This window comes from Caloenas nicobarica, chromosome 5 (genome assembly GCF_036013445.1).
Source record: "Caloenas nicobarica isolate bCalNic1 chromosome 5, bCalNic1.hap1, whole genome shotgun sequence".
NCBI lineage: Eukaryota > Metazoa > Chordata > Aves > Columbiformes > Columbidae > Caloenas > Caloenas nicobarica.
This window is the reverse complement of record NC_088249.1, coordinates 41,735,674-41,760,501: the sequence shown is the minus strand read 5'-3', so window position 1 is coordinate 41,760,501 and position 24,828 is coordinate 41,735,674. Positions and strand designations below refer to the sequence as shown.

General features: G+C 58.2%; 1 protein-coding gene and 1 long non-coding RNA gene across 4 annotated transcripts in view; one reads left to right on the top strand and one right to left on the bottom strand.

Annotated features, from left to right (window-relative positions):
- DGKZ (diacylglycerol kinase zeta) overlaps window positions 1–17,538 on the bottom strand; it is a 46,375-nt gene extending 28,837 nt beyond the window's left edge. Inside the window, exon 1 of one of the 3 annotated variants that reach the window (XM_065635167.1) lies at window positions 17,354–17,538. In XM_065635167.1, coding sequence (XP_065491239.1) covers window positions 17,354–17,538 — 185 coding nt within the window. Of the gene's footprint in view, window positions 1–5,741; window positions 5,812–17,353 lie in introns of those variants that run through there. The other 2 variants (XM_065635166.1, XM_065635165.1) reach the window with 2 other exon arrangements.
- Window positions 5,904–7,394, top strand: LOC135989785 (uncharacterized). The gene is made up of 2 exons (XR_010606337.1): window positions 5,904–6,182; window positions 7,159–7,394. It is a non-coding gene; the product is annotated as an uncharacterized LOC135989785 (long non-coding RNA).
- Window positions 17,539–24,828: the final 7,290 nt, after the last annotated feature.

Here is a 24,828-nt window from a genome sequence, read left to right as displayed (position 1 = left end):
TAACTGATTATGGTCCTTTTTATCTTCAGGGCTGTCTGCAAGTAGTACATGGACCCACACTCTGGCCACCAGTGGTGAAGATTATTACCGGGCAACCATCTGACTGCCCACAACAGCACCACATGGCAGATATGATGGTGAAGATATACCCATCTCTTGCAACTTCTTTCCAGTCTGAACTCCAAATGGTGTATTGCAGGTACTGAGAGCTGCCGCTGGCGGAGCAGATGGACTGACTACCAGGGGTGCCTCGGGTTGATGTGCACCAGCAGAGCTGCACGCAGGGAACCACACACTGGGCAGAGAGGAGCCCAAAAGGAGCTAATCCCCAGAAGCCCCTGGCCTAACACCAACAGATTTCTGGGATCTCCACTGTCTGTTGCTGAGACAAGACAGAGGACAGCGCCTATTGCTCAGCTTAGTTAGGTAAGGAGGCTGGAGGGAGGCAGCCTGGCATTTGCAGGGTGGGAGGGAAAGGAAATACTGCTGCACGCACTAGGATATCAACTCAGAAGCAGCTTTGCACTATCATTTCAATCTCCTTCTGTGAATGAGGAAGGAGTCAGCAGCTCATGATCTGCAGTCAGAGCTCCTGGGAGGTTTTTTCTTAAGCAGACCCCTCAGAGCTCCTCAGCCTCCTATGCTCCCTGCCTGGCGCTGGTGGGCAGAGATGCTGCTGAAGCAAGAACATGTTCTGGAGCACTGGCAGGCAGCAGTGCTGCCCTCGAGAGGTGGAGGATGAAGGGGCTGCTGCAGGAAGCTCCCTGGGTACTCGGAGTCTAAGCACAGAGCTAACCTTGGTGGCAGGATCTAAATGCCCTTAGAAAGTCAAGCAGGGATCAAAGAGGAAACACTTGCATCCTGTAACTTCAGTGGACACAAAGCTTGAGGATTACCTGATGCAGAGACCCTGCTCTCCAGACAGCTAGGAGCCGTCCCTCCTGCAGTGGTGATAGCTCCAAAAGCAGACAGGCTGACTCCTAGGGCTAAACATGCAATGTCCCTCAAGGCATGGGCTCTGCCCACATCAGGAGGACCTTCTTGATATTCAGCTCCATTATTCTGCTTTGCTTGACTAGCCTTAGGCAAACTCCCAGGTACCATACTGAACAGGCCCTCTGTGCCCATAGACATGCAGAGGGATGCTGTGCCATAGTCCTGCTCAACCCTTCCTCTACATCAGGGGTGTCAAACTCATTTTCACCGGGGACCCCATCCGCCTCGTGGTTGCCTTCAAAGGGCCGAATGTAATTTTAGGACTGTATAAATGTAACTACTCCTACAAAATTACATTCGGCCCTTTGAAGGCAACCACGAGGCGGATGGGGTCCCCGGTGAAAATGAGTTTGACACCCCTGCTCTACATTGTTATTTCCTCTGTCCTTCCAGCAGCCTGGTCTGTTCAAGCCAGCACCCAGAAGCAAGAGAGATCCCAGGTTACCTTCATATAGTGCCAAACCTGGCACTCATCTCCCGGCTCCAAGGGTGGCAAGAGAACCCTTCTGCAGGACACTGCCAGCAGCACGACTCACAAGCCTTGAACCCTAGAGAAGTGTGGACTTGAAAAACACCATCAGTTCCTCCTGACCTTTCAGCAAAACTCCAGTTACTTGACTGGAAAGCATTTTTTCCAACCACAGGGCTACAGCAAGGGAAATGAGTCCGAGAGTTTTGCCCTGCTCCATGACGAGTGCCCATCCTGTGTCCCAGCTTGCTGGGGAGCTGCTGCGGCACCAGAGCTGGCAGCGTGCAAACAGGAGCCCGTTTCAGTTTACAAGCTGTCTTCCCCTGGCAAGGACGCTTGACTTGCACAGCTCAACCACAGGGAAAGTGTCAGTGTTATTTATAGCCACCCCTGTGTGACACCAAGATCTCCTGGGCTTCTGCCTCTCTGTGTCCTCCCTGCCAGGACACCAGAGGGACTGAGGGACAAGAGCGCAGGAGCCCATCCAGGGAGCTGCTGCTCATCCCTGCCCCGCTGACATACCACCGCTTGCCTTCAGCCTGGGTTTCCATCACGAGCTCACGCCTCCTCCCCCTCCTCTCAGTGCTGATGCTCAATTTTCCCATGTATGCTGCTGTCCTCATGCCACCCCTGCTGAGATCCTGTCCCTGCTCTCAGGCACCAGTCACTGACTTCTCCTCTCCCTCGGGCTCTCTGGCCAGTCCTTTCTGTTGCACCAAGAAGAGCAACCTGCACAGATTATGTCTGCTGAGGAAGGTGCCCCTGTGCCAGATGAGGAAGGGAACACACTGGTCAAGATGTGGTGCAGCCCTCTGGGCTTTGGTTGCAGTGAGGTGAGCAGCAATCAGCAAGTTCCTAAACTCTGTGCAGTTTGTTTCTACTCAAAATTTCCATTCCAGCTGTAATCTCTCCTACACCATGTGAATAAAACAGAGTGTAGGAGCTCCCCCATGCTGCGTCCAGCATAAGCAAGGAGATGCAGCTCCCCCCGCACAGGGGTCGGGAGGCTCCATCCCAATCACGAGCCTTTCAAAGCATCGTGAGGAGTGAGCTACAGGCTGCGTTCACCTTTTATTTTGGGATTCATTCATTTGACCTACTGCAACAAGTACCTACAAAGCCCACCATACCTCACTGGCCAGGCACCTGAGCTGCAAGAGCATGGCATTCCCAGGGCAATCTGTGGCCAAGAACATCCTCAGTTGTACTGCCACCCTCATACTGCAGAGGAGGAGATTACTGCTGCAGCCTTCAGGTTGCCTCTCCAGGCTGCAGATGGCAGTTTCTAGTCCTTGCAAGGCACTCAGAGGGGGACAGATCCCCACCTATCTCTCAACGAGCCTCAGGGTTGATCCAGAGAACTTCAGACCTCCCTCCTAGTGAGAAAGCAAGGCAAGGGCTTAGAAACCAGCATGCAGCTGCAGAGGACCTCCCCCCAGCCCTCAGGTCTCTGCCCAGGCAGGTCCAGCACCCCTATCTGCAGGGGCTGCGTAGAGGCCCCTGCCAGGGCTACTGGGCATGGACAGCGAGAGCAAAGCATCCCAGGCAGCATCTAACTTGCTCAGAAACATGTCAGTGCTACTGGGCAGTTTGGTTGACCAGCCTGGTAGCCCCAGGCTGCTTCACTGCACTGCTTCACTAGGCACAGGTAGCGACCTCAGTTTGGCCAGTTTGTACCCATCTTGCACATAGCTGAGCAAGAGCACAACTTGCAGCCTCCTGCTCCTACACACACACATCTCTGCTCCACAGCATCGCAACAGTACTAGCACTGTGGACCCGATGCAAACACCTTGACACACCCCAGACATGAAAAGGTAATGGGATCCCTGCACAAGGTGGCCAAAAGCAAAACTCACCCACAGGCTTTATTTCAGGGGAGAGGAGTTTCATGGCACACCCCAGCTGGCAGTGACGGCTCAACATCAGCAGTTCAGCATCACTTCTGACTGCGGGTGCCCTCGGTGGATCACCATGCAGGCCACAGCAGGGATGAGACACGGTCACTAGTTTAACCTCACACCACTTTCAGGGTATTCACACTCCATCAGGAGCTGGGGACACCACACAGAGGAGATGCACCCTCTAAGCTGCCTCCTTTGAATGGGCAAGGCAAGGAGACAGATGCAGGGACAGGGACCAGCAGCTCCTTGTAGGAGGTTGTAGGTGAGGCGAAGAAACAAAATACCACAGCCTTGCAGTTTGTCATGGGAAGCTTCTCCAAGGGGCAAAGCCAGGTGGAAGGAACTGCTCAAGGCCATGCAGTGACCTGAGCATGGTCCCCACCGACTGGCCCTGCCTCGACCAAGGCAAGGCAAAAGGGATCGGCCACCACACCCCCGCCTGGCCCTTCCCCACAAAATGCTCTCAAGTTTGGCTTGCTGGGAGAACAGAGGCTGGGAGAAGAAGGGCCTGAGACTTTTTTATAGCTCCTAGCATAACCCTACAGCCTTCTGGCAGCAGCTCCATCTCACCTCTCCCCAAGATCCGCACAACACCCTGGTGCCACCTCCCCTCACTGCCACCTTCTCAGCGTGATGAACCTGAGATGTGCTTTAAGGCACATCAGCCAGACTAACTCAGACCCTCCACTTATGCTTCATAAAGGCAAGAGCTTGCCAGCGCTAAGGCTCAGGGTAACGTTCCCATTGCAACAATGTGATTTCCTTCCCAAAATCCATGGAAGACAGTGTTTTGTCTTAATTTAAACCAAAGCAATTGCCTTGGAGGCTGCAGGGCTGGCTGCAGGAATTCATGTTCCCTGACAACTTTCCACCATCATAACATTATGAAGTTTATTTGCCACTACAGTAAATAATCTGCCTCCCAGTTATCAAGAAACCTGACAGCCCTGATTTAAACAATCTGTTGTTGTGTTTGACTGTGGAGCCAAACCAGCAAGACTTAAGCCTTGGGCAGCAAATTAATCCAGGATGAAATGCTAAGGGTGAGCAACCACCACCAGCGTGCTGGGGCCGAGGCAGAGCAGGGGTCGGGGGAGAGGCCACCATGCAGTTTCTATTTTGGTCCCATCAGCAGAACCAGCGATGCAGGCTGGGAAGGACTTCGAGAGTTTCTTCTCTCCCTCTGAGCTCCCTTTGCAGAGCGACATACATGAAGCAAAACGGCGGGGGGCTCAGCAGGGCACCCTGGCAGTCTGGGTGCCCAGCCAGTGGTTTCTTTAGCAGATTCCCACCACACTCCCCAGGGCTGGCTCCCTCCTTCAGTCCGCACAGCTCTGCACCGCCAGTAGAGGAAGGACACAATGGGGAGGCTGGTCCCACAGCCCAGCTGTCTGATCCAAACTCCCCAAGCAGCCCTGAGTTTACCCCTGCACATGGGGACGACATCCTGGCACGGTGCGGCCCTGGGCAGGGCAACACGCAGCATCTGCCCAGGGCAGCAGCCCCAGGGAGCAGACGATGAACCCGGCGTAAAGGCAGAGCTGCAGCGTGGCAGATGCAGAGCACAGGGAACGCTTCCTGGGGCTGGGAAGTCTTTGGAACCCACCAAAGGCATGCAAAAACCTTTGCACCTCCCAAAGCAAAGCCAAGAGAGCCTCAGGCGCTCAGCTATAAGCATCGATAACAGAAAGTTGTGAGCCGCATGCCTCCCTCCAGCCCACAGCAGGGATTGGGAAGGGCATCCCACTGCTCCCAGCAGAAGCAGGGAACCTCACTGCCACCGGCACCAAGGGAGATGTGTCCTGTGTCCCTAAACTATCCCAGGGCAAAGCGTCTGTGGTCCAGCCATCCCGGTGCGGCACAGACTGGCTCCCAATGCTGCTGCCCTCTCCCACCCGCAGATTTCCCGCTGCCATCCCGGTGCCACACGGGCTGGCAGGATGCAGCCGGTGCCGTAAGAGGCAGCAGACTGAGCGGCTGGAAACGCACCTCTGGCAGGGAACACCCCTGCTCTCCCTTCAAAGCCAGGAGCCACGGAGTGCCACCACAGCTGCTGCGTTTTGCAAAACCCCTGCCTCAGCCCTAGAGACTGCTCATAGCCCCACAGGCTCACTGCTGCCTCCAGGAGCAAACACTGCTCAGCAGCAGCAAGGCTGAGGGTCTTGGGGATCACTCTGGGGTCTGCTCCCCCCTGCCTTTCCCCAGCAGGACAGGACCCAGCACCTGCTCAGACCATACCCATGAACTAAGGGCTGGCTCCCCCAGCCCCCTCCCATCCCCCACCCGGCACAAACAAAAGCAGCAAAACACGGGGGATGAGGAGGAAGAAGAAGAGGAGAGAAGGAGAGGTTGTGGGGAAAAGCCCCCGTGACCTGATCCGGAGCGGCGTGGGGGTCCCTGCAGGTGCCAAGCGGGTGGCGGTGGCCGCGCAGCAGCGACCGGCCAGCCCTCCCCAGCCAAGTCCTAGTTTGGAGAGCAAGCGCTCAGCTTCTCCCTCCGCCTCCTCCCGGCACTGCAAACCCTGACAGCGCTCGTTAAAATAACCAACTGCACTTCCTCTCCGAGCAGCCCTGAGACCAGCTCGTCCCCGGCCAGAGGCGCATGCACCAGTGGGGGCCCGGAAAGAGAGAGGTCCCCGCCAGCGCCCCGCTGCCCTCCAAGGCAGTTAGAGGATGCCACTGCTTCCCTCGGAGCAGCAAGGGGAGGATAAGGGGAGGAACTTGCCAAGGAGGCAATTCTCTCCCATCCTCCTTGGGACTTTGATAAAGGCATTTGCACATCTGATGAGAGCCGAGTCGCCTGCCATGGAAAGCGTGAGTTACCAACAGTGTCTGGTCTGGGCAGGCTCCACAGATGCCTCAGGAGCTTTTTATCTCCCCTTGTTGCTGCAGATCCCCCATGGGACCCCTCACAGCCAGGCTGGGGACTTCCCTGTCATGCTTTGATGCTATCCAGGTCCCCCAGCTTCCCCTCAGGGCCCTGCTCCTGGCTGAACACAACCCAGCTCCTTTTTGGGGCCACAAAACCCACCTCCACTTTGGCCTTTGCAGGGAGGGGAGGGGGGTTCATGCGGAAGGCCAGCTCGCTCCATGATCCTCACAAGGCGTGAGTCACAGTTGGTTTTGGTCACTTAGCCAGCAATGGGAGCTGATAGCCACGCATGTGGCCATAGTGAGTCAGCGCGGGCGGCCGCAGCTGCGACCTCGTCCTTTCGCACTCAGCCTCCTCCCGCCTGCCCCTTCTTGCATACATGTCACGGCTAAAATTAGAGATGGACCTCTTCTTCTCAGTGTGTAGGAGCATGCGTATGTTTGGACTGTGTCCAGTGTCCTCGGGGCCTGGAGGGAGACTACAGTAAAACGATCATAACAAAACATCAGGGCAGGCTGCTGCCAGTGCGGCGAAGGCGGCCAGCTGCCTTGCCCGATGGGCGTCTTGAAAGCAGTTCACAGGAAACCATTAACCAGAGGGGAGCCAGGCCTGAAGGCTGAGCTGCCACCACCGCTGCTGTCTCTGTCACGATAGAAGGAGCCAGTAGCCTTTGTGAAGTGGCAGGAGCTGGGGGCGAGCAAACCCTTGCATCACCGAAGCTGCTGCAGGGGCTGTGTTTGGCCCTTTTCTCACTGCGCTGGTGGGGAAGGGGAGCTAGATACCCAGGGCAGGCTGCTGCTGCAGATGTTTGCTGCTGCTCAGCCCTCTCTCCCCTCAAAGCTGGCAGCTGCTGAAGGATGGAGGGCTCTGCACCTTTCCCTACACAGGGTACATGTCCTTCTGACCTCCTTTTCCCAGGGCCAGGAAAGGGCCAGTTGCCACCAGCAGCCAAGCAGGTGCCAGCATCTTCGCAGACCCAGGGCAGCTGCGGTGCTGGCTGCAACCATGGGAGAAGGAGGCTGAGGTGGACAGGCTGCAGAAGCACCTCCAGGAACAGTCCTCAGTCCATTGCTGTTCAGAGCCACTTGCTGGGACCAGCAGGATGTTTTCCTGGTGTACTTATCAAAGAGGAAATTAAAATCTTGCTATAACTAGCTGCTTGTCCAGAGCAAAGCTGGCCATTAAGAGACATGTGATTTTCCTTCCCAGCCCCTCCTCCAGCTGAGGCAGCTTCTCTCCAGCTCCTCTGTGCCCACCCCGCTCTTCCTCCTGTCCCCAGCAGTCTACGCACAGCAGAGACCCCCACTCACACTGCCTGCTGCTCCTCACCCCCACCACAGTCCCGCCTCCCTCCTGGGCCAGCAGGACCCAGACTTGCAAACGGAAACAGCCCAGGGGGAAGCCCAGGGCAGATTCTACCTGGTCCCCAAATCCCTTCCAAGTCAAGCAGACCAGCAAGAGACCAGGTCACTGGTTCTCCAAGTCCCTTTTCCTAGAGGCAGCTGGAGTGTAAAGCCCAAAAGCCGCCTTCTAAAGCCACCCAGGCAAACCTTCCTGCTGCTGTTCTCCTCCTTCCCTCCATGACTTAACTAAGCCCTCACCCCACAAACAGGCACACAGGCGGATGGGTGGTGAGGGAGACCTTCATCTCTCCGTGCCGCTGTCACAGGTTTCAGTCTGCTGTGTTGAAGCAGAAACCACTGCTCTGAGCCAAGAGGCTCCCCAGCCCCACACAGCCCTGAGCAAAGCTTTCCAAGTGAGGAGACCCTGGTCCCACGCACCTGAAACCGCACAAGTGGCAACCCCTGCAGGTGTCTGCAAGGAGGGGCCTGCTCAACAGCCCCAAGAAACCTGGTCCCCCATGACACCCCCCAGCAAAGCCTGAGGCTGAGACAGGAAAGACACCTCCTATTTCTGCGTCCCAAGCCTTCATCGTGACCCTGTGACTAAGCAAAGCACATGCTGACTTGCCACCCAAAAGGCATTTGTTGGTTTAACTGTGACCCTGTTACTGATATCAAGTCTAATCTTTGGTTTCACTTTTTCACTTAGTGGCAGCAAGATAAAGTCTTTTTCTCCTCCTCCTCCCGTCAAAATTAAAGTAACTCCTTTTAGTGATATAAATCCGTCACCTCTCAGTTTTGCTAAATGTCAGCTTGTCCCTCTGCTACGAATGGGAGGGCAGAAGTTGATTTTTTCTTTCCCCTCTGCCCTTCTTGTTCTGAATGCCCTCAGCATATCTGCTCTCACATGCTTCCTTTTCTTCTCTCACGCTAACATCCCCACGTCTGCCCGCCTCTGCAGCCTCACCAGCAGGCTCTTTCCTCGCACGGTCCTTCAGAGAGGAGATGCCGCGGGAAGGGGTGCTGTCGGTGCAGAAAGCTGACTCCTCTCCCCGTTCCCAGTGTGGGCTAGCACTTCACTGCAGATTGGTAGCACAGGGCTGCCTCACTCTGCTCCCCAAATTTCACTCCCACAGGGTTGCTCCGGAGGCCACCAGAGCAGGGGGAGCAACCCAGGCTCCAGGTGCGGAGGTTGGGCAGGTGCCGTTATACGGCTCCGAGTTCGACCAGGACATGCAAGCCCGTGCAGCGAGCTGTCTGACAGCTGCCTCAGCTGGAGGTTTGCCTCTGAGCATGGGCCACCCCACGGCAGCGACTGACAGGCTTAAGCCAGAAAGCTCACTGGCCACTTCAACCACGGCAGCACAAAAAAAGCTCCACACAGACCCTTTGCAAAGCTCTCTCTTGCAGAAGAGCAGAAAGCAAAACCAGGAGCGAGGAGACAAGACCAGCAACCCTGCAGAGGGGACACGCCACAAGACCCAGCTGAAGCAAGTCCCAGGGACAGGGCTGGAGCTGCAGAGCAGAGTGCCGAGGAGCGACCGTGCCCTCTGGTGTTCAACCCACGGCACGCTGGGCCTCTCCAAACCCCATCCACCTCCCTCTGCAGAGCAGGAACCAGCCATGCTGCCTCTCACCCCCAACATCTCCTCCCAGGGCACGCCCAAGCAGCGCTGGGACATGAGACTTTTCTGTCTACAAGCTGGAGACCAAGCGGGACACTTGGAAAGGCCCAGGACGCCATGCAGGTGGGGTGATACCCAGAGAAACTGTTTAGCAGAATCCAGGAAGCAGCAGTCCTCAGTGGGGGTCTTCCACCATGGCGTTTTTGCACAGCACTCACACAAGCACAGCCAAATCCTGACCAGACTGATATGCTGCTCCACAAAGACCACGGCACAGGGAGCATGGGAAGGTGGCCTGGGACTTGTCTCCACCTCTCCTCGGGAGCACTCCTGAGCCCCCGACACCATAGCTAGTCTAGGTATTGGCTACCACACAGCAACTATGTCCCAGCAATCGTGACTGCCTCTCAGGCCCTAAGTTTCCCACCATGTCTGGCAGCCCCAGCCCTACTGAACTTCAGGCTGCTTCAGCCATTTGGCTAAATCACTCTCTCAGCATTGTCATCTTAGGTCTTTAAAGCACTCAGCATGCACAGGGTCCAGGTGCTATGGCCCTCATGCCCACAACAGCTAGGATGTGGAGAAGGAAGACCTCGACTGACCTTCATCCCAAACACCAGCAAAACAGGGACTGCCATGCTAGCTGATGAAAGTCCGGCAGCGAGCTGCCCTCTAGAACAAGGTTAGTGACACAGGCAGCAGGCAGGCAGCCTGGCTTTCAGTGGCCTTGGTTAGTGTAGACACAAGAGGGTGACGTGGGGTGAGACGTGGGTGGGAGGGAGGAGAGCTCTTGAGCAGAAACGTTGAGGCAGCTGCTGGGACTGCACAGCCTGTGCAAGCCGATAAAAATACCACGTACTTATACACCGCCGGCCAGTGCTTTATCCTCCTGGATCTCCATCGGCCAGGCTGGCTGCCCTGTACACAAGGGAGGACACCTTTGTGGGGCAGGTGGAGTCTAGGGACACAAAGAGAGTGGTCAGCAAGCCCTCCCCATAAACACACCTGGCTGCCCGACACACGGCACCATCTGCCCCCTCCACAGCTTTGCTGCCCCAGCGCCATCCCTCCACCCCACACACTCTGCCCGTGGCCTCAGCGTTTGCAGACCCCAGGGGCCCCACTGGCACCTGCGCCACCACCCCTGCAGTCAGCCACAGAGGTCAACGCAGGCAACATGCCCACGGAGCTGGGATCAGCAAGGCCATTTCTCCATTTGGAGCCACTCAGCGAACATCAAGCACCGCACTCCAGCTTCTGGGGTGTTAACCCAGCCCAGTTCAGAGTCACCTCCAGCACAACCCAGCTGACTGCAAGAGCCTAAGGGTGCCCACATCCCATACCTCTGCAGGATGCATGGCTCAGGCTGGCACAGAGAGGGAGCCCAGCTTCCCTCCCTCCTCCTCTGCACTGGCCCAGCTCCTGGCAGCCTTCACCTCGACCGCTGGGTCTGGGCATGGATTTGAATTTCAAATAAATCACGAAAGCACTCGCCAAGCCTTGCATGGAGGAGCATTGTTTGGGCAGGGCAGGGCAGCTCCAGCCCTCTGGCCCCTGCGCACGGGCACCGAGCCCTGGGAGCCCCGACCCACCGCCAGCCAGGGAGCAAAGCTCTTGTTGACCCAGTGCAGAGGGGGAGCACCTTTCTTGGGAGCCCTCTGACACCCGCCCTCACCACATCTGCTTCCTCCATTGTTCAAACAACAAGAAAACTTGTGGGCGGGTAATGCTGTTGTTTGCGCCCAGGCAGGGGGTCCTTGCCAGCAGCTTCTGCTGGAGCATCTCCTGGCCACAGGCCAACCTGTAGCCTTGCTGGGAGCCACACTGGAGAGAGGGGTGCCTCCAGCCCTGGCAGCTCTCATGGGACAGAATCCCCAACGCCTCTTAATCCTGCCATCTGCCAGCCTCTGATGGATGCAAAATCCTTGCAGAAAACATCCCCCCCCGCCACATCTCAGCAGCGGCAGCTGTCGGGCACCTGCTGCCAGAGTGCCCCACGCCATGTCCCCTTGCGTGGTGACCTCGGGCTTGGGCAGTAAGAGGCTTAGCGCTGGATCCGAGCAGCTCCCAGCCAGGGCCAGGGCGGCAAGGCAGGACGAGACACAGATAATCTGATTGAGAGGGAACTTTCACACGGAGGGGCTAGCACATGGCCAGCTCCCCCTGCTCCCTCTCTGGGCTGACTACAGTCCATGCCCAGAGGCCGGGAGCCCATGAAGAGGCTCCGAGCTGTCTTAGGTACTTCTGCCCCACAACTCTCCATCCTCATCCCACCAGCGAACCCTGCCAGGGAGAAGAGGTGAGACCCACCCCCCCAGGCAGGGGGGAGCAGGCAGGTAGGAGCTGCCCAGTCCTCCGGCTCCGAATCCGCACCTGGACTGCAAGGGACGGGCTGTTCCGGCACCCACGTTTTCCTGTGGGAGCCGAGCTGCACCAAAACGAGGGGAAAACCCTCTGCAATGAGCCTCTTCATTTGCTGCCCTGACTTCCTGGGACAGCCAGCCAGCAGGGACACGTGACGTGCTGCAAAGCCACAGCGCGTTTTGGAGCCGAGACCGTTCCTGCCCTGCAAAGCCCAGCTGTGGCTGGCGAGCAGGGCGAGGGAGATGAGGCAAGGGGAGCCAAGGAAAGGACGAACATCGAGCTTTTCCCTGCTGGTCCCAGGTGGGATTTTCATGCCTCTCTGCTGGGAGCCCTCCAGCAGCTGCAGAGAGGGGTTTTCCACACCAGTGCCATGTACCCACTGCCCTGCACCCGCATCTTGGGTAGCATGCCCCAGTCCCCCAGAAACAGGTCCGCAGCTCCCACCAGTCCCTGATGGCTGGCCAGGGCTCCTCTGAGACAGGGGATGCTTAGATCATTTCCCCAGGCCTTGAACCTCTGAGAAAGGCTGACAGCCATGAGATGGGCAAAGCTCGGGCAGGCCGTTCCCAGGCACAAGAGCAACAGCTGCAGGTAGAAACTGGAACTGGCAGCCAAACCCAGACGGCACAACCTGCCCAGCAGGCAGGGCTGAGGCAGAAGGCACATGAACTCCTACTGTCTGGGACAGCAGGGACTGGGAAGAGGTCCTCTCAGCCGGTCCCTGGTGCGACGAGGAAGAGTTTCCCCTGGGGATAGAGTTGACAGTTAACTACAAGGTTAACACCCCCAGGCATCAAACCCTAAACCACAGGCAGGAGGAAAACATTGCTGGGTCTAACACATGCACCTGGCACAGACTGGAGGACTCCATCCCCCCGGGCACTGGCCTGGCCAACGCTGTCACATCACTTGCCTTGGCAGAACTTCACCCTCCACCTGACAGCCTGATGGGGAGAAGAAAGCCTTGCAGCTCCCAGAGAGACTGCAGCTGCTGCCGGGCCTGCAAGCTGCAGCAGAAACATGGGGTATTACTTTTGTAATACTGGAAAGCTGGCCCAGGGAAAGCTCCTGGACTCGGGATTGCAAAGACAGAGGCAATTATTCCCTTGGAGCCTGGTGCCAGCTCAAGAACCAGCAGGACAGGTTTCTCCTACTTCCACACTTTGTCCATGTGCCTGAGTAGGTCCTGCACCAGAGTCCCTATGTCTAAAAGTCTCCAGCAGAAGAAATTCCCCTCCTGCCAGTCCCCCTCTCTTAGAAAAAAGAAGGTTTATGGGCCCAAGGGTCGAGGAATCTAAGCCTCAGCCTGCAGCCCTAGCACTGCTCCTGAGCACAGCATCTCAAAGTCAGCACCCATTTACAGGAGCCAGCGAGCAAGCGAATATGTGGCTGAAAGCTAACTCAGGAGCTTCCGCTCACAGAGTCACCTGGGAAAAAGAAACAAGAGATGGAAGTTATATTCAGAGTCTTTGCCAAGTCTCTGGGGAGATTGTCTGCTCCCCAGGCACGACACCATGGTGAGAGAAGGAAATCCTACACTGCATCCCGCACTATCTGCCAGAGCTCAGGTTGCCTTCTATGAGAGCATCCCCCCCATCCCAGAGTGCCAGCCTCACCCTGTAGGCACCTGCTCTTAGTCTCCAGGAGGACCCATGCAATCAAACAGCCCCCAAACTGTCCCCCCTTGCAACATCCGTGGCTCTGCCTCTCCTCTCTCAACAGTGTCTCCGTGCAAAGACTCATGCCGACTTCCAGTGCCCTCCTACTGCTCCGCTGCCCTTCTCTCTTCCCATTGTTTTTTTTCAAAGGAGGGAAGAGGTCCCTTGTCCTCCCTCCACTCAGCCCCTTGAGGAGATTACAGGGTTTCCTGGAAGGGATGCTCCAGCTCCTAAGCAGATTAGAGGTCCTGCCACCTTCCCCAGCACGGGCACACGGTGCTGCAGCAGCCCCTGCTCTGATCCCAGGAGGGCAGCGGAGCCACAAGCGGCTACCTGGGGCTGGAGAGATGAGGCAGGTGGCAGGCAGGGACCATGCTGGGGAGGGCCCCAGCCTCCGGGAGCAGCCAGGCCCCCCTACACTCTCATCCTTCCCTGCCTCATTCCAACAGTCCCACCGGGAGGCTGCATTGGCTGCCAGCAGGCACAGCTGCTCAGCATGCCCAGTGCTTTTGTTTTTTTCCCCTGCCAAGATCAAAAGTCCCTGAGCCACTCCACAGAAGGTCAGGCCTGGAGCAAAGAGCGCAGAGCAGACCCGGCAGCGGGAACAGCTCTCCCAGCACACCCCACCTGCCCTAAAACGAGCCCAGGTGTCGCTGCAGGGGACAGCTGGGAACTCCCACGGGTGTCGCTGGCCTGGGCCCAGCTAGTGCCACCCATCACCCGTGAGCTGGATGGGGAGCAGAGGGTGGAAGATTTCAGAGCTAGAGGCGTGCAAAAGCTGCACGCATGGAGGAGGAGGATTGCTCAACAGCTAGCTGGCAGCAAGGTGCATTGTGAAAAAGCTTGTCCTGAGGTAAGCGCTGCTCTCAGCCTGCCAGCATGCAGATAGCAAACTTCAGGCTACTCGCCACCCTCTGCAAGGGCGCCTGGGGCTCACCGCACCACACAGCCCCTCTACCACACCCATGCTAGGGGAAAGGAACCCTGCACACCAGCCAGGGGCCAGCAGGTTTGAGGGGACGTGGCGGTACCCTCCACACACAGCGGGGATGAGGAAGGCTGGGCAACAGTCCCACTGGCACATCTTCCCCCAGCTTTCACACGGGTATGAGCGTCAAGCTGAAAGAAAGACAGTGACAAACGACATCCCAGAAAGACGTAGGCGGGTGCTCGGCTCAGTTTCTCGAGTGCCGTTTACCCACACACCATGCCACCCACAGACCTTCCCTGGGGCAACAGCAGGTGCCCCGGGCTCATGCAGGCTCCAGTGCTGAGCCTGCCAAAGGGCCACAGCCGAAAACTGGTCCCACGCTCTCTGCAAGGCGACCACTCACCAGCTGCCCCAATGGTAGCTACACTCCCTGCTTACACTGCTACAGCAGACCTGGCCATCACACATACCTCCTCTGAAGAAGGATGTGTTAAAGACCCTAAAGCCCACATAGAAGATCCGTTTCAGCATCCCACCTCTCCAGCACAAGAAAGATGGCAAGAAAGAGGCTTTGTCCCCAGCGCTCATATTCCCTCCCTAAGTTCTCCCTGGAAATGGTAAACTGTGCTGTTCACTCACAGCCCAAGAAATGGGGCACCTAAGAAATAAATTTAATCCTAACCACCTATTATCTCATCAGCCCCAATCTCTTCATCAGACCAGTTAAAAGAATTACCCATCCATGGCCCGGATGCACATATTGTGCACTTGTCTCCATCAGCTCTGGAGCCAATTACTCCACCCTCCTGTAAGACAATTACAAGGTACAGAAATAAGCCTGCTTGCAAAACACAGGGAACTAATATACCATTGTAGGCTAGAGCCTGGGGGCTCACCCATCTTTTGCTTCAAATCCCCTCAGGGCTCACCTGGCCTGGGGACAAGGTGGGCTCTCTTGCCATTTTGTGGACCTGTCCCTCACCTGGCTGTGACCATGGCTCCTGGTGTTGCTGCAGGTAGAGCCCAGCAGCACATGGCTACCTCAGGAGACCTCTCTCCTTGAAGCTGGGGCTCTCCAGAGACTCATCACTTCTAGCGGGCAAGCACCCACCCATTGCCTAAGTTTCCTCTGGACCTGCTTTGCAGCCACAATTGCTCTGGCTATAAAGCCCAGAATCAAAGGGGGTGCAAATTTCCTCACTGATGGCTGCTGGAAAGCAATTGTGAGGTAGGAGCTGGCTGTACTTTTTGCCAAAAGAATGTGCAGCAAAACCTTCTCCCACAATTCCCTTGGAGAAGGTAGAACTTCACATCACTCTCAGCTCCAACGCACAGGTGGGCACAAATTTGACAGCATGTAGCCAATTATCCTGCACAGCTTCCCACCAAGCCCACATCCCACGGGCACGTGTGGGAGCCTCTTCCTTCCTGGAGGCCCATGGGAATCTCTCCTCACTCCCCTGCAGCTCTGGGTGCTGCATTCATCACCCAAGCCAGAGGAAACCAGGTCCACCATCAGCAGGAGGAGAGAGAGAGAATCATCCATGCACCAAACAACTTGATGGGTATTTCCAGCCACCCTGGCGGGTGTGCTGGCTCCTCCAGCTCAGAGCCTCCCGCCCGTTCCACTTTGCCTCTCCCCTACACATCCACGCTGCAGAAGGTTGTTCACACGTGGAGAACTTCCCCTTGGTGTAGGGTCTGATATACTCTGCAGGAATGGCAGCTTGAAGCCCTGGGAGCCAGAGATGCCATGCAGTATTTGGGACAGGCCAGAGACCACCAGGAGCTCCAGGCAGCCACTGCCACCAGCTCTGAAACCAGAGCAGAGGAGAGCACCGCTCCTTGATGGGGTGACATTGCAAGCACTCCAGTCTCAGCTCCACCTTGGCTGTAGAGGCTGAAACTGGGGTCTTTCCCCTCCATCCAGCACCTTTGACACCACCCAGGAGCACTGCATCCCACTTTGGGTATCCTGTATGCCAAAAATGCTGTAGCAAGTTCAGCAGAGGGCCATCAAGACAGTTGGGGGCAGGAGTTATCAAATACACGGAGAGGCTGAGATAATAGGAGTGGTTTGGCCTGCACAAGAGAAGGTTAAGGGGGAATATTATTACTGTCTTCAGCTCTCTGATGGGAAGGTACAGAGAAGATTGAGCCAGACACTGCCCCAGAGGAGCACAGCGACAACCTGAGAGACAATGGACACAGGCTGCAACAAGGGAAACACTGAATAGATTTCAGGGAAGAAAAACCCCAGGAGTTGAAGCATGGGAGCAGGTGCCCAGGGAGGCTGTGCAGTCCCCAACCTGGTGACACTCAAAACCCAACATCAGCAGCCTGATCAAGTTCAGCCCTGCTCTGAGGCATCAGGGTGGACCAGGTGACCTCCAGAGGTCCCTTCAGACCTCAGTTATTCAATGTTTTTACACATCCCGGGATGGCAAGGGCGCCCCTTTGCTTACAGGAGCTGAGAATCCCCCAAATCCCACGAGGCCAACAGCAAGGCTGTGGGAAGCATGAGGAGCCGGGCTGACCCCAGGGAGGAAGCGAGTGAAGGTGGGATCCCAGCAGCTGGAAGCTGGATCCCAGCAGACAGCACAGGAGCAGCACAGCCATTGCCCTGGTGCTGCAGGACTGCCGGTCTCGCAGCTGAAGCATAGAACGGGTGTGCAGGGATGGAGACAGGTGGTTCTGAGCAGGTGGAAACAAATCCTCCAGGGATGAGACTCTGACTTGTCCGAGGAGGAGAGCGGGCACAGTGCAGGCAATGCTTCCCAACTTCCCATTCCTCGTGGCAAGAGCTCAAAAGGAGGAAAACGCGAACTCACCCCCCTCCATCCCCACAGTGCACCCCACATCCCTCGCCGGCTGCACTCAGCCGGTTGCCGACTTTATAACCGGCGGCGGCCCCCTCCGCGGGGCCTGGCGCGGCGGGTTCGGGACGCGGCCGGCTGACAGCTGCCCGGCGGCGGTAGGCTCCCGCGGGCGGAGGCGAGGCAGCGGCTCCACGGCCGCCGCTCAGGATGCTCCGGCCGCCAGTGGCCAGCCCCTGCCCCGGGAACTGGCCTTCTCTGCCCGCCCCCACCCCGCCGCCAGGTGCGGGGCGCTGGGAGAGGCGCTGCCCGGAGCCCGCCCGTCCGGCAGCGCCCGCCGTCCCGCTGTCGCCCGCCCGCCTCGCCCGGTGCTCACCTGCGCCCGAAGAGCTTGAGGCCGGTGAAGCGCTTGTTGCTGTGCCTGCGGCCCAGCGGCGGCGGCCCCCGCCCGGGCTCGGGCTCGGGCTCGGCTCCGCCCGAGGCTCCGGCGGAGGAGGCGGCGGCGGCGGCGGAGGACGAGGACGGCGAGCCGCCGGGCGGCGGGGACCGCGCCGCCTCCATGGCCGAGCTCGGGGCTCGGCGCCGCCGCTACCGCCGCCCCGCGCCAGGGGAGGGGACTGGGGGAGGGCGGGGGGCGGCGCGGCCGGGCACAGCTCCCGCCCCGCCGGGGCCGGCAGGAAGTGCGGCCGCGCACCGGCGGCCGCGGGGGCCGTCCCGCGGCGGCAGCGCCCCCTGCCGCCGCCCGGGGCGCGGGGGAGCGGGGCTGGGGGCGCCCCGCGGCGGCAGCGGGCCCGGCCCCGTGGCGCGGTGCCCGGCGCTGCCGGCTCAGGAAGCCGAGTGTCGGCCCCGCCGCCGCCCCGCGCTCGGGAAGAGGCTCGGCGGCAGGAGCGGGGCCTCCCCCGTCCTCCGCCTCCTCCGCCTCCTATTGTTTCATCGCCGGACGGGGGGACGGAGCCAACAGCCCCGCCGCTGCCACCGCCCTCCCTGGGGACCAGGAGCCACTGCCGGCCTTGCTGCCGGGGCAGACACTGCGGCTCCCTGCCTGCGTTTAACCCAGCCCGTTCTCGTCGCCTGCCCTGCTTCTCTCAAGGGGACCCCGTCTGGGGGTCTCGGGGCAGGGGCTGGCCTGCCCTGCCGGGCTGGCAGCGCTGAGGCTGCCTTCAGCGAGGAAATGATGGGCAGCCCTCTTTTGCATGGGTAACGAGCAGGCCGTGACGGCTGCTGTCCCTGCTCCCCCAAGGGTGCCAAGCCAGGCTGACGGCCGGGGCTGCAGAGGCTGCCCCGGCAGGGTCCCAGCCGCCAGCTCTGTGACTGCTCGTGTTGACCTGTAACTCCCGTGGGACACGTCCCACTGGCCACCTTGAGCACCAGCTGTTCCCAGGAGGGCTGCTGGGGAGGGGGACACACCTTCCAGCTCCCACCAGCTGCAGGAGGAACCCAACAGCCCAGGCAAAGCTTTGCTGACCCCATGCACTTGCAGGCTTGGTGTCTAGAGTGCCCGTGTTGCCCTCCAACATCCCCACTGGGGAGGCTGTGCCACACAGCTCCGGCGCTGGCAGGGGGAGAAGAGGAGGGGATTGCTGGCGAGGCACTGGGAAAGCATGGGAAGCCTTTCCCCCACCCTCAGAAGAACAGGCTGTCAGCACCAGCCACAGCACCTCAGCCCCCCGAGAGCAATAGGAAGGTGGCAGAGCCTGACTCGGCGGGTACCTCGTATCTACGTCCCCCGGAGGGCTCTGGGGAACGTCCCAGGAGCGGTGCCACCACATCTGCTGCAGCACGAGCTGATGCGCTCAGCCGGCCCGGGGTTCACTCTCGCTCTTCCTTCCCCGGCGGCTGCTTTCCGGAGTCATCTCGAGGGCAGGTCCCTGGCAGTGCTCCGCCGCCCGGCCGGGGCCCCGGCTTTGTTTGCACCCTCCACCTGGTTCCTCTCTGCACTTCCTGGAAGTGTGAGGGCGGCTGTCATCGCAGCCGGCTGCGCCTCACTCTTCCCCCGGCAGCCCACACCGCGGGGCCACCTCCTCTGCTGGGCCCTCTCCGAAGAAGCCTCGTGCGCGCCCTCAGCAAGCAGGAGCTTGCCCTGGCGCATCGGGCTGTGCGCCGAGGAGCCTCGCCTCTCTTGCAGGGCGGCTCTTCAAAAGCCCCTGGGCTTGAGACAGCCCCTTCTCCCAAAGCTGTCCCAGCACCATCACACAAATGGGGCCATGGCAGCTGGGTTGTCCTGCTGCGGCCCACCCCGAACCATGGGCATCCTCGCCCCACGTGGCACTGCAGCACTCACAGCACCCCAGCTGTACGCGTCCCCCCTGTGTAGCAGGTCTCCAAACACTTCCCGGCCATGAGTATCTGCTCACCCTGTGCCAGAGTTTGTTGAAAAACCACTTGGGTAAGACAGATTTGGGGACTGTGGGAAGCTCAAGCATCTGAGAAGCTCTGGACCAGCCTTTGAAGAGCAGAGAGTCAGACTGACATTTGTCATCCATCCCCTGGTGTGGGTCTGCAGGGCACAGCATGAGCCTGCAAGATCAGCCTGTCCCCAGCTCCAAAAACCCCAGCTCTTCACAACCAGACACTGCTTGATCTGCTCTGGCTCCAGCAGACCTTCAGATCAGTGAGGGGCTGCGTGGATGGCTTCTGTGCCACTGGAGAAAAGCAAGAGTGCAGAGCCAGCCCCTGCAGCCCTCACAGATGGCATTTCTAAAGGGGCACATGGTCTTGCTTTAGACTTCATCATCAAAAGGAAAAAGAAACATTGGCAGACCTTGATCTCACCAGGCAAGCTCTGAAACCACACACTGCACTAATTACCATGCAGAGGGAGGAAAAGGCAGGTCCTGGATGCCTAATTCCAGCTCAGAGATCGGGGAGGGGAGAGGTTTTGTTATCACCACAAGGGTTCATCATCCCCACCGCTGCTTTGCATGTCACTATGGGTTGGTCGCATTTGCTCCCTGCCCGCAGACATTTCGCTTTCCCGTTTTATGCTGCCCTGAGGGATTGATGTCCAGTTCTCTTACCTGGGAGCATGGGAGCTCCCTTCAGAGAGGCTGTCAGGAGGAAGTAACACACCCTGCCCTGGCACCTTCACCCTCCTCTCTGTGCTGTGTTTGTGTGTTCCTCCACAGTCCTGTCCCTCAGGCTTGGTACAAAACCTTGGGGTATCCCATAGAAAGCCCAGTTCTGGCTGTTCTTGGTCAGGACACCAGAGGGGACAAGCCTGCTGACAGTCTGCAGGCAGCACCAGAGAGAGGTGGGAGTCACTGTGCTGGGTGGTTTTGTGATCCAGCACAGCTGTCTGTGCCAGTGTGTGCAGTCTCCTGGTAAGGAAAGGGTTAAGCTGCTTGCTTAGTCCAAACCTGGCAGGATACCTGCCTGTGGGATTCATTGTGAGCTGGGATCAGATAAGGGAGGGGATGGCCAAGGGAGGAGGTGGCTACTATGTCGATTTGGGTTCAAGGATCCCAGGTCTCCCCACCCAGCGGTGTGCAGATGCAGATTTGCATTGCCCCTAACAAAACCTCCCTGCTGGTCTGCTTTCGGGAAGTCTCACTCCCTGGTCCCCCGCACACCCCCACCACACACAAGACTGAGGCTGTGGAAACAGCTATGGAAGGCAGTGTCTTCTGCTGCCTCAGGGAGCTGGGCAGGTAAACATCAGCAGGAGGGAGGACAGGAGCATCCCCTCTGGCAGCAGTGTGGTTTTGAATCATCTTAAACCAGAGAACGTGTCTGGCTTAAGATGGAGGCTTGAGGCTGCGTTACGCTGCCTTGCCCTGGCACTGCTGCAGACATGTCCTTGCACAGCCAGGCTGCACCCACAGCCTCTCAGTTTCTCCAAAACTGCCTCTTGGGATATTTCCTTCTCTTTTTACACACAGCCCAATTCCCAGTTTACCACTGCCTTGCACCTAGGAGCATCCAGGATGAGAGCCATGGAGTGAATACACACCAGCACTGCTCACCACACACTGCGTAATGCTGACTCCAAACCCATCCCTCCCCAGTGTCCCCCAGAGCCTGTGCCTGATGGTGGGACTGCCACGGCACCTGGGAGCGCTCACAAGCATCATGCCCAACAAGCAGAGCTTGTCTCCAGCTCCAGAAAGGATCAGGGCAGGGGATGGTGAGACATCTGCTTGTCAGCCCTCGACCAAGGTCTGTGAGGAGCCACCCATCATGACTTCCCAGCGCTGTGAGCTTCCCTCCGGCCGTGCCGGGAGTGCCAGCCGTCTCCTTTCTCTGGCTGCACAGAGAGGCGCAGAGACAGATATCTCTGTCAGAGCAGAGCGGGCTTGGCTTGCTGGGAAGAAATGGGAATTTGATTATGGTGCTCTGCACAGCCCGGCTAACACGATTAGGCCAGCAGGCAGGACGCAGAGGCAGGAGGCCCCTCACTGTCTCTCTCTCCCTGCAGCCGGCGGCTCTCCTTTCCTTCCTGCCCAGCCCCTGCCCTGCCTGGCTGGGACAGAGGGGCTGCCCACCCTCTGCCCTGGGACTTCGCCAGAACCCAGACCCCAGCCAGGTCTGAAGGCAGAAGGAAGATGGCAGAGAGCCGCAGCCGGCTTCCCCTAGTCCCGCAGGCCTCCCACCTCCCTGTGCCCTGCCTGTGCCTCTGCCCGAGCTCCTTTGCTATTTACATTACAAAGCAGCTCCCTCCGCTTTGGTCTCTGGGTTATATTTAGCTCCCCAGCATGGAACAGCTTGTGAGATGCATTAGCTGTGTCCTATCTGCCAGCCAGGGACCGTGCTGAGCAGCCGATGTGCCCTGCATCCCACTACCAGGGACAGGAGCTGGCAAGAGACACCCCGATTCGCTCCACGGGGGCTGATGCCAGGCTGGGGGCACCGAGGGCCACAGGGACCCCTCTTCCCACTGCTGTGAGAAGCATGTGAGGAGCTCTGTGGTGCATGGGCTGTGCTGGATGCTGCCTCTGGAGGGGACTGAGAGCAGAAGGGGACTTGTCTGATGCCTGGCATTGTCCCTTGCCCCACAAACAGCCTGTGGGGAGCCTGTGCTGCGAGCTTTTGTACGCTTGCGGTTTCCTTTCTGGGTAAACACCTCTGCGGGCTGCGTTGCTGGGAGCGGTGGCAATGACAAAGGCCACTGCTGCAAGCGTCACCCCAAAAGCAACCAAAAAGTGTCAAAGATGAGAGCGAGCCTGGAACTGCACAGCTCCCCAGTCCCACCAGAGAAGCTGCAGGGTGCTGCTGCAGCCAGCCAGCACCTGTCACAGCCCTCCCTGGCTTCAGGTCACAGGGTTTTTCCTAGAGCAAAGTTCCTCCTGCCTCTAACTCACCTTATTGCTACTGGAGCTGCCCCACCTGGGGCTTGGGGAGGCACCCGAAGCTAGCAGGAGCTGACTTCGGACTCCCCTCTGGGGAGGTAGGCATAAACCCCAAGGTCCTTGCTCAGCGTTTGCTGCGGTGACAGAGAGCATGGGGCCCTTCTGCCATTGCAGAGGCACCTCCCTACTGGGAAAATTGTCCCAGAATGTGCAAATCTGGTGCACAAGCCAGCATCATTAATAAGCTTGGCACAAAGCTGCTACTCAAAGCCCTAAATATAACCTGAGCACTGAGCTCTCTTCCACCCGCCCAAAGCGCCTCCATACACCGTGACAGCTATTTATGGAAGGAACTTTATTTCCATGGGCTTAATATCATTTCTGCTCATTTCAAAACCTTCATATAGCAGCTCATGCCACCTGCCCCTTGTGATGACTAATGGGTCCCAGCAGGAACAGGCAGGTTCACCTGACATTGAGGACACCTGTGATGCCCACAGCCCACCGAGAAGGCCCTCCAAACTCTGTACTGGGGTTTGGTAAGTGCCTCCAGAGTCTGGTAGCACAGTGAGGGGATTCCTGTCAGCTTCCCCCCGCCCAGGGCTTCTTATGCTGCAGGAGAGGCACTTGATGAAAGGTTAGCCCAGCTCTGGGCAACAGCTCTGTCACCCAACATTTGCCTGGCAAACCTGTCCCCAGGGAGCGGCCAGACATGAACTTGCACGGGCACAAGCAGATTTCCACATCCAGACACTTTCGTCTCCTGTTTCCCCATCCCTTTGCTCGCTTGCCCGAAACGAAGGGCGGAAAAAGCAGTCCATCCCAAACACCATCTCCTCTCTTGCCACTGGCCTGCAGGTAGCTGTGGCATCCCCTCCGACCCCGCCAGCCCCCTCTCTTCTGCAAAGCCTGTGTTAGATGGAGCAAAGCCTCTTGCAACAAGACCCCTTGGGAGGGTTGAGGAGGACAGAGGCACTTTGTGGAAGGGCATCCCAGGCTGGAGCGTGTCAGTGGAGCCGCCTGCCCGGGGCAGCCAGGGTTGGACAAGCAGGATGTAAACAAACCCCAGCAACCTTAGACAATTCTGGACCAAATTCAGGCTGATCAAATTAGGTTGCAATATGGTCCCTTCCTCCCTTGGGGAGGCTGGATAATTGCAGCTGGCTAATATGTTTGCAAAATTTGCTGTGCACATCTGGAGGAAGACAGCTAAGAGGAGAAAATCCTGCTCTGCTTCTCTGCTTGGCACAGTAATCCTTCATCCTCGGTGGCGCCAGGGCACAGACCCTCCCAGCTCTGCCTGGCACCTGCAAGACCAGCCCTGGGTACAGAATTAGGGCCAGGAGGGCTGTGCATTTCCCCAGCTCAAGGCGAGGCGCAGGGACGCAGGGCTGCATCAGGGACGACTCTGCCACCCCAGCTCCCGCTCGCCACCCACTGCAGGAATAACAAGTGCTGGAGGTGAGTCAGCTGCAGGGCCCCTCCTGCTCTGCAGGCACTAATATGGTTTCCCATTAGTTCCTATTACTGGAGTATTAGAGAGCAATTTGCTCACAGTTTGCACCACAGCCCTTGCGAGGGGGCGGAAGGGCTGCTGTACACCTGGGAGTGCAGCCAGGGGGTGACCGATAGCTCCTGCCAGAAATCTGCCCCCCAGCAGAGCTCTGCACCCCAGTGTCCCCAAGTCCCAGGCTGGTGGAAGGAGAGCCTGTCCAGCCTCTGCCCCCCGTGGCAGCAGGCATGGCACCAAGATCCTCTGTGATGGTTTTCCGCCTGCTTTTAAACTACCTGCCGCTTGCTAAGCACGGCATGATGTGGTGACACTGCACCCAGGAGAACACAAAGATGTCCCTGGGCCAAGCCAGCTCAGAAGGAAAGTAAGGAGGTGGCTCCTGCCTTCTCCCATCCACTTGGTCCCAGACTCTTGCAGCAGCCCAGGGTTAGTCCTGCAAGTGCTCACTTTTACTCCAGGCAGGCGCAGGGTCAAAGGATTTCTCCTCATTTACACCTAAGAGCCATTCTGCAAAGTTTGGGGGCACTAAATGGTAGAAAAGCTTGAACATTGAAAGAAAGGGGAGGGAGCGAGGGAGCGAGGGAGGGAGGGAGCGAGGGAGAGAGGGATAGAGGGAGGGAGGGAGGAAGGGTGAGAGAGCAGACATTATTCGCTGTGAGAGAAAGAATAGAGCTGAGGTCCTGGAGGTGTTGACCCAAGAAAGATTTCAGACAGTATGGTTGGAGTGGGGAATAGGGACTCACCTGAGCAATGCCAGGCAGTGGCTCCCATAAGCTCCCCGAGAGCTATGAAAACCACTCTTTACCTCCACTGTCTTTGCTTAGCAGGGGTGGGTAAGCAGAGCAGTCCTGGTAGAGGAGTCTCACCAAAACCCAGGACAGATGCTCGTTTTGCATGATGCCCCCAAAGGGCACATTTCCAGCCTAAGCCCCAGTCTTGGCCCTTTCATCTTTGCATCACTGCTCAGTCACCCCAGATGGGACCAAGGTTTCTGGACCTGGGAATAAAGCAAGGGGACATTTGCCTTGGGGCAGAGGAGGAAGAAGAGAATTG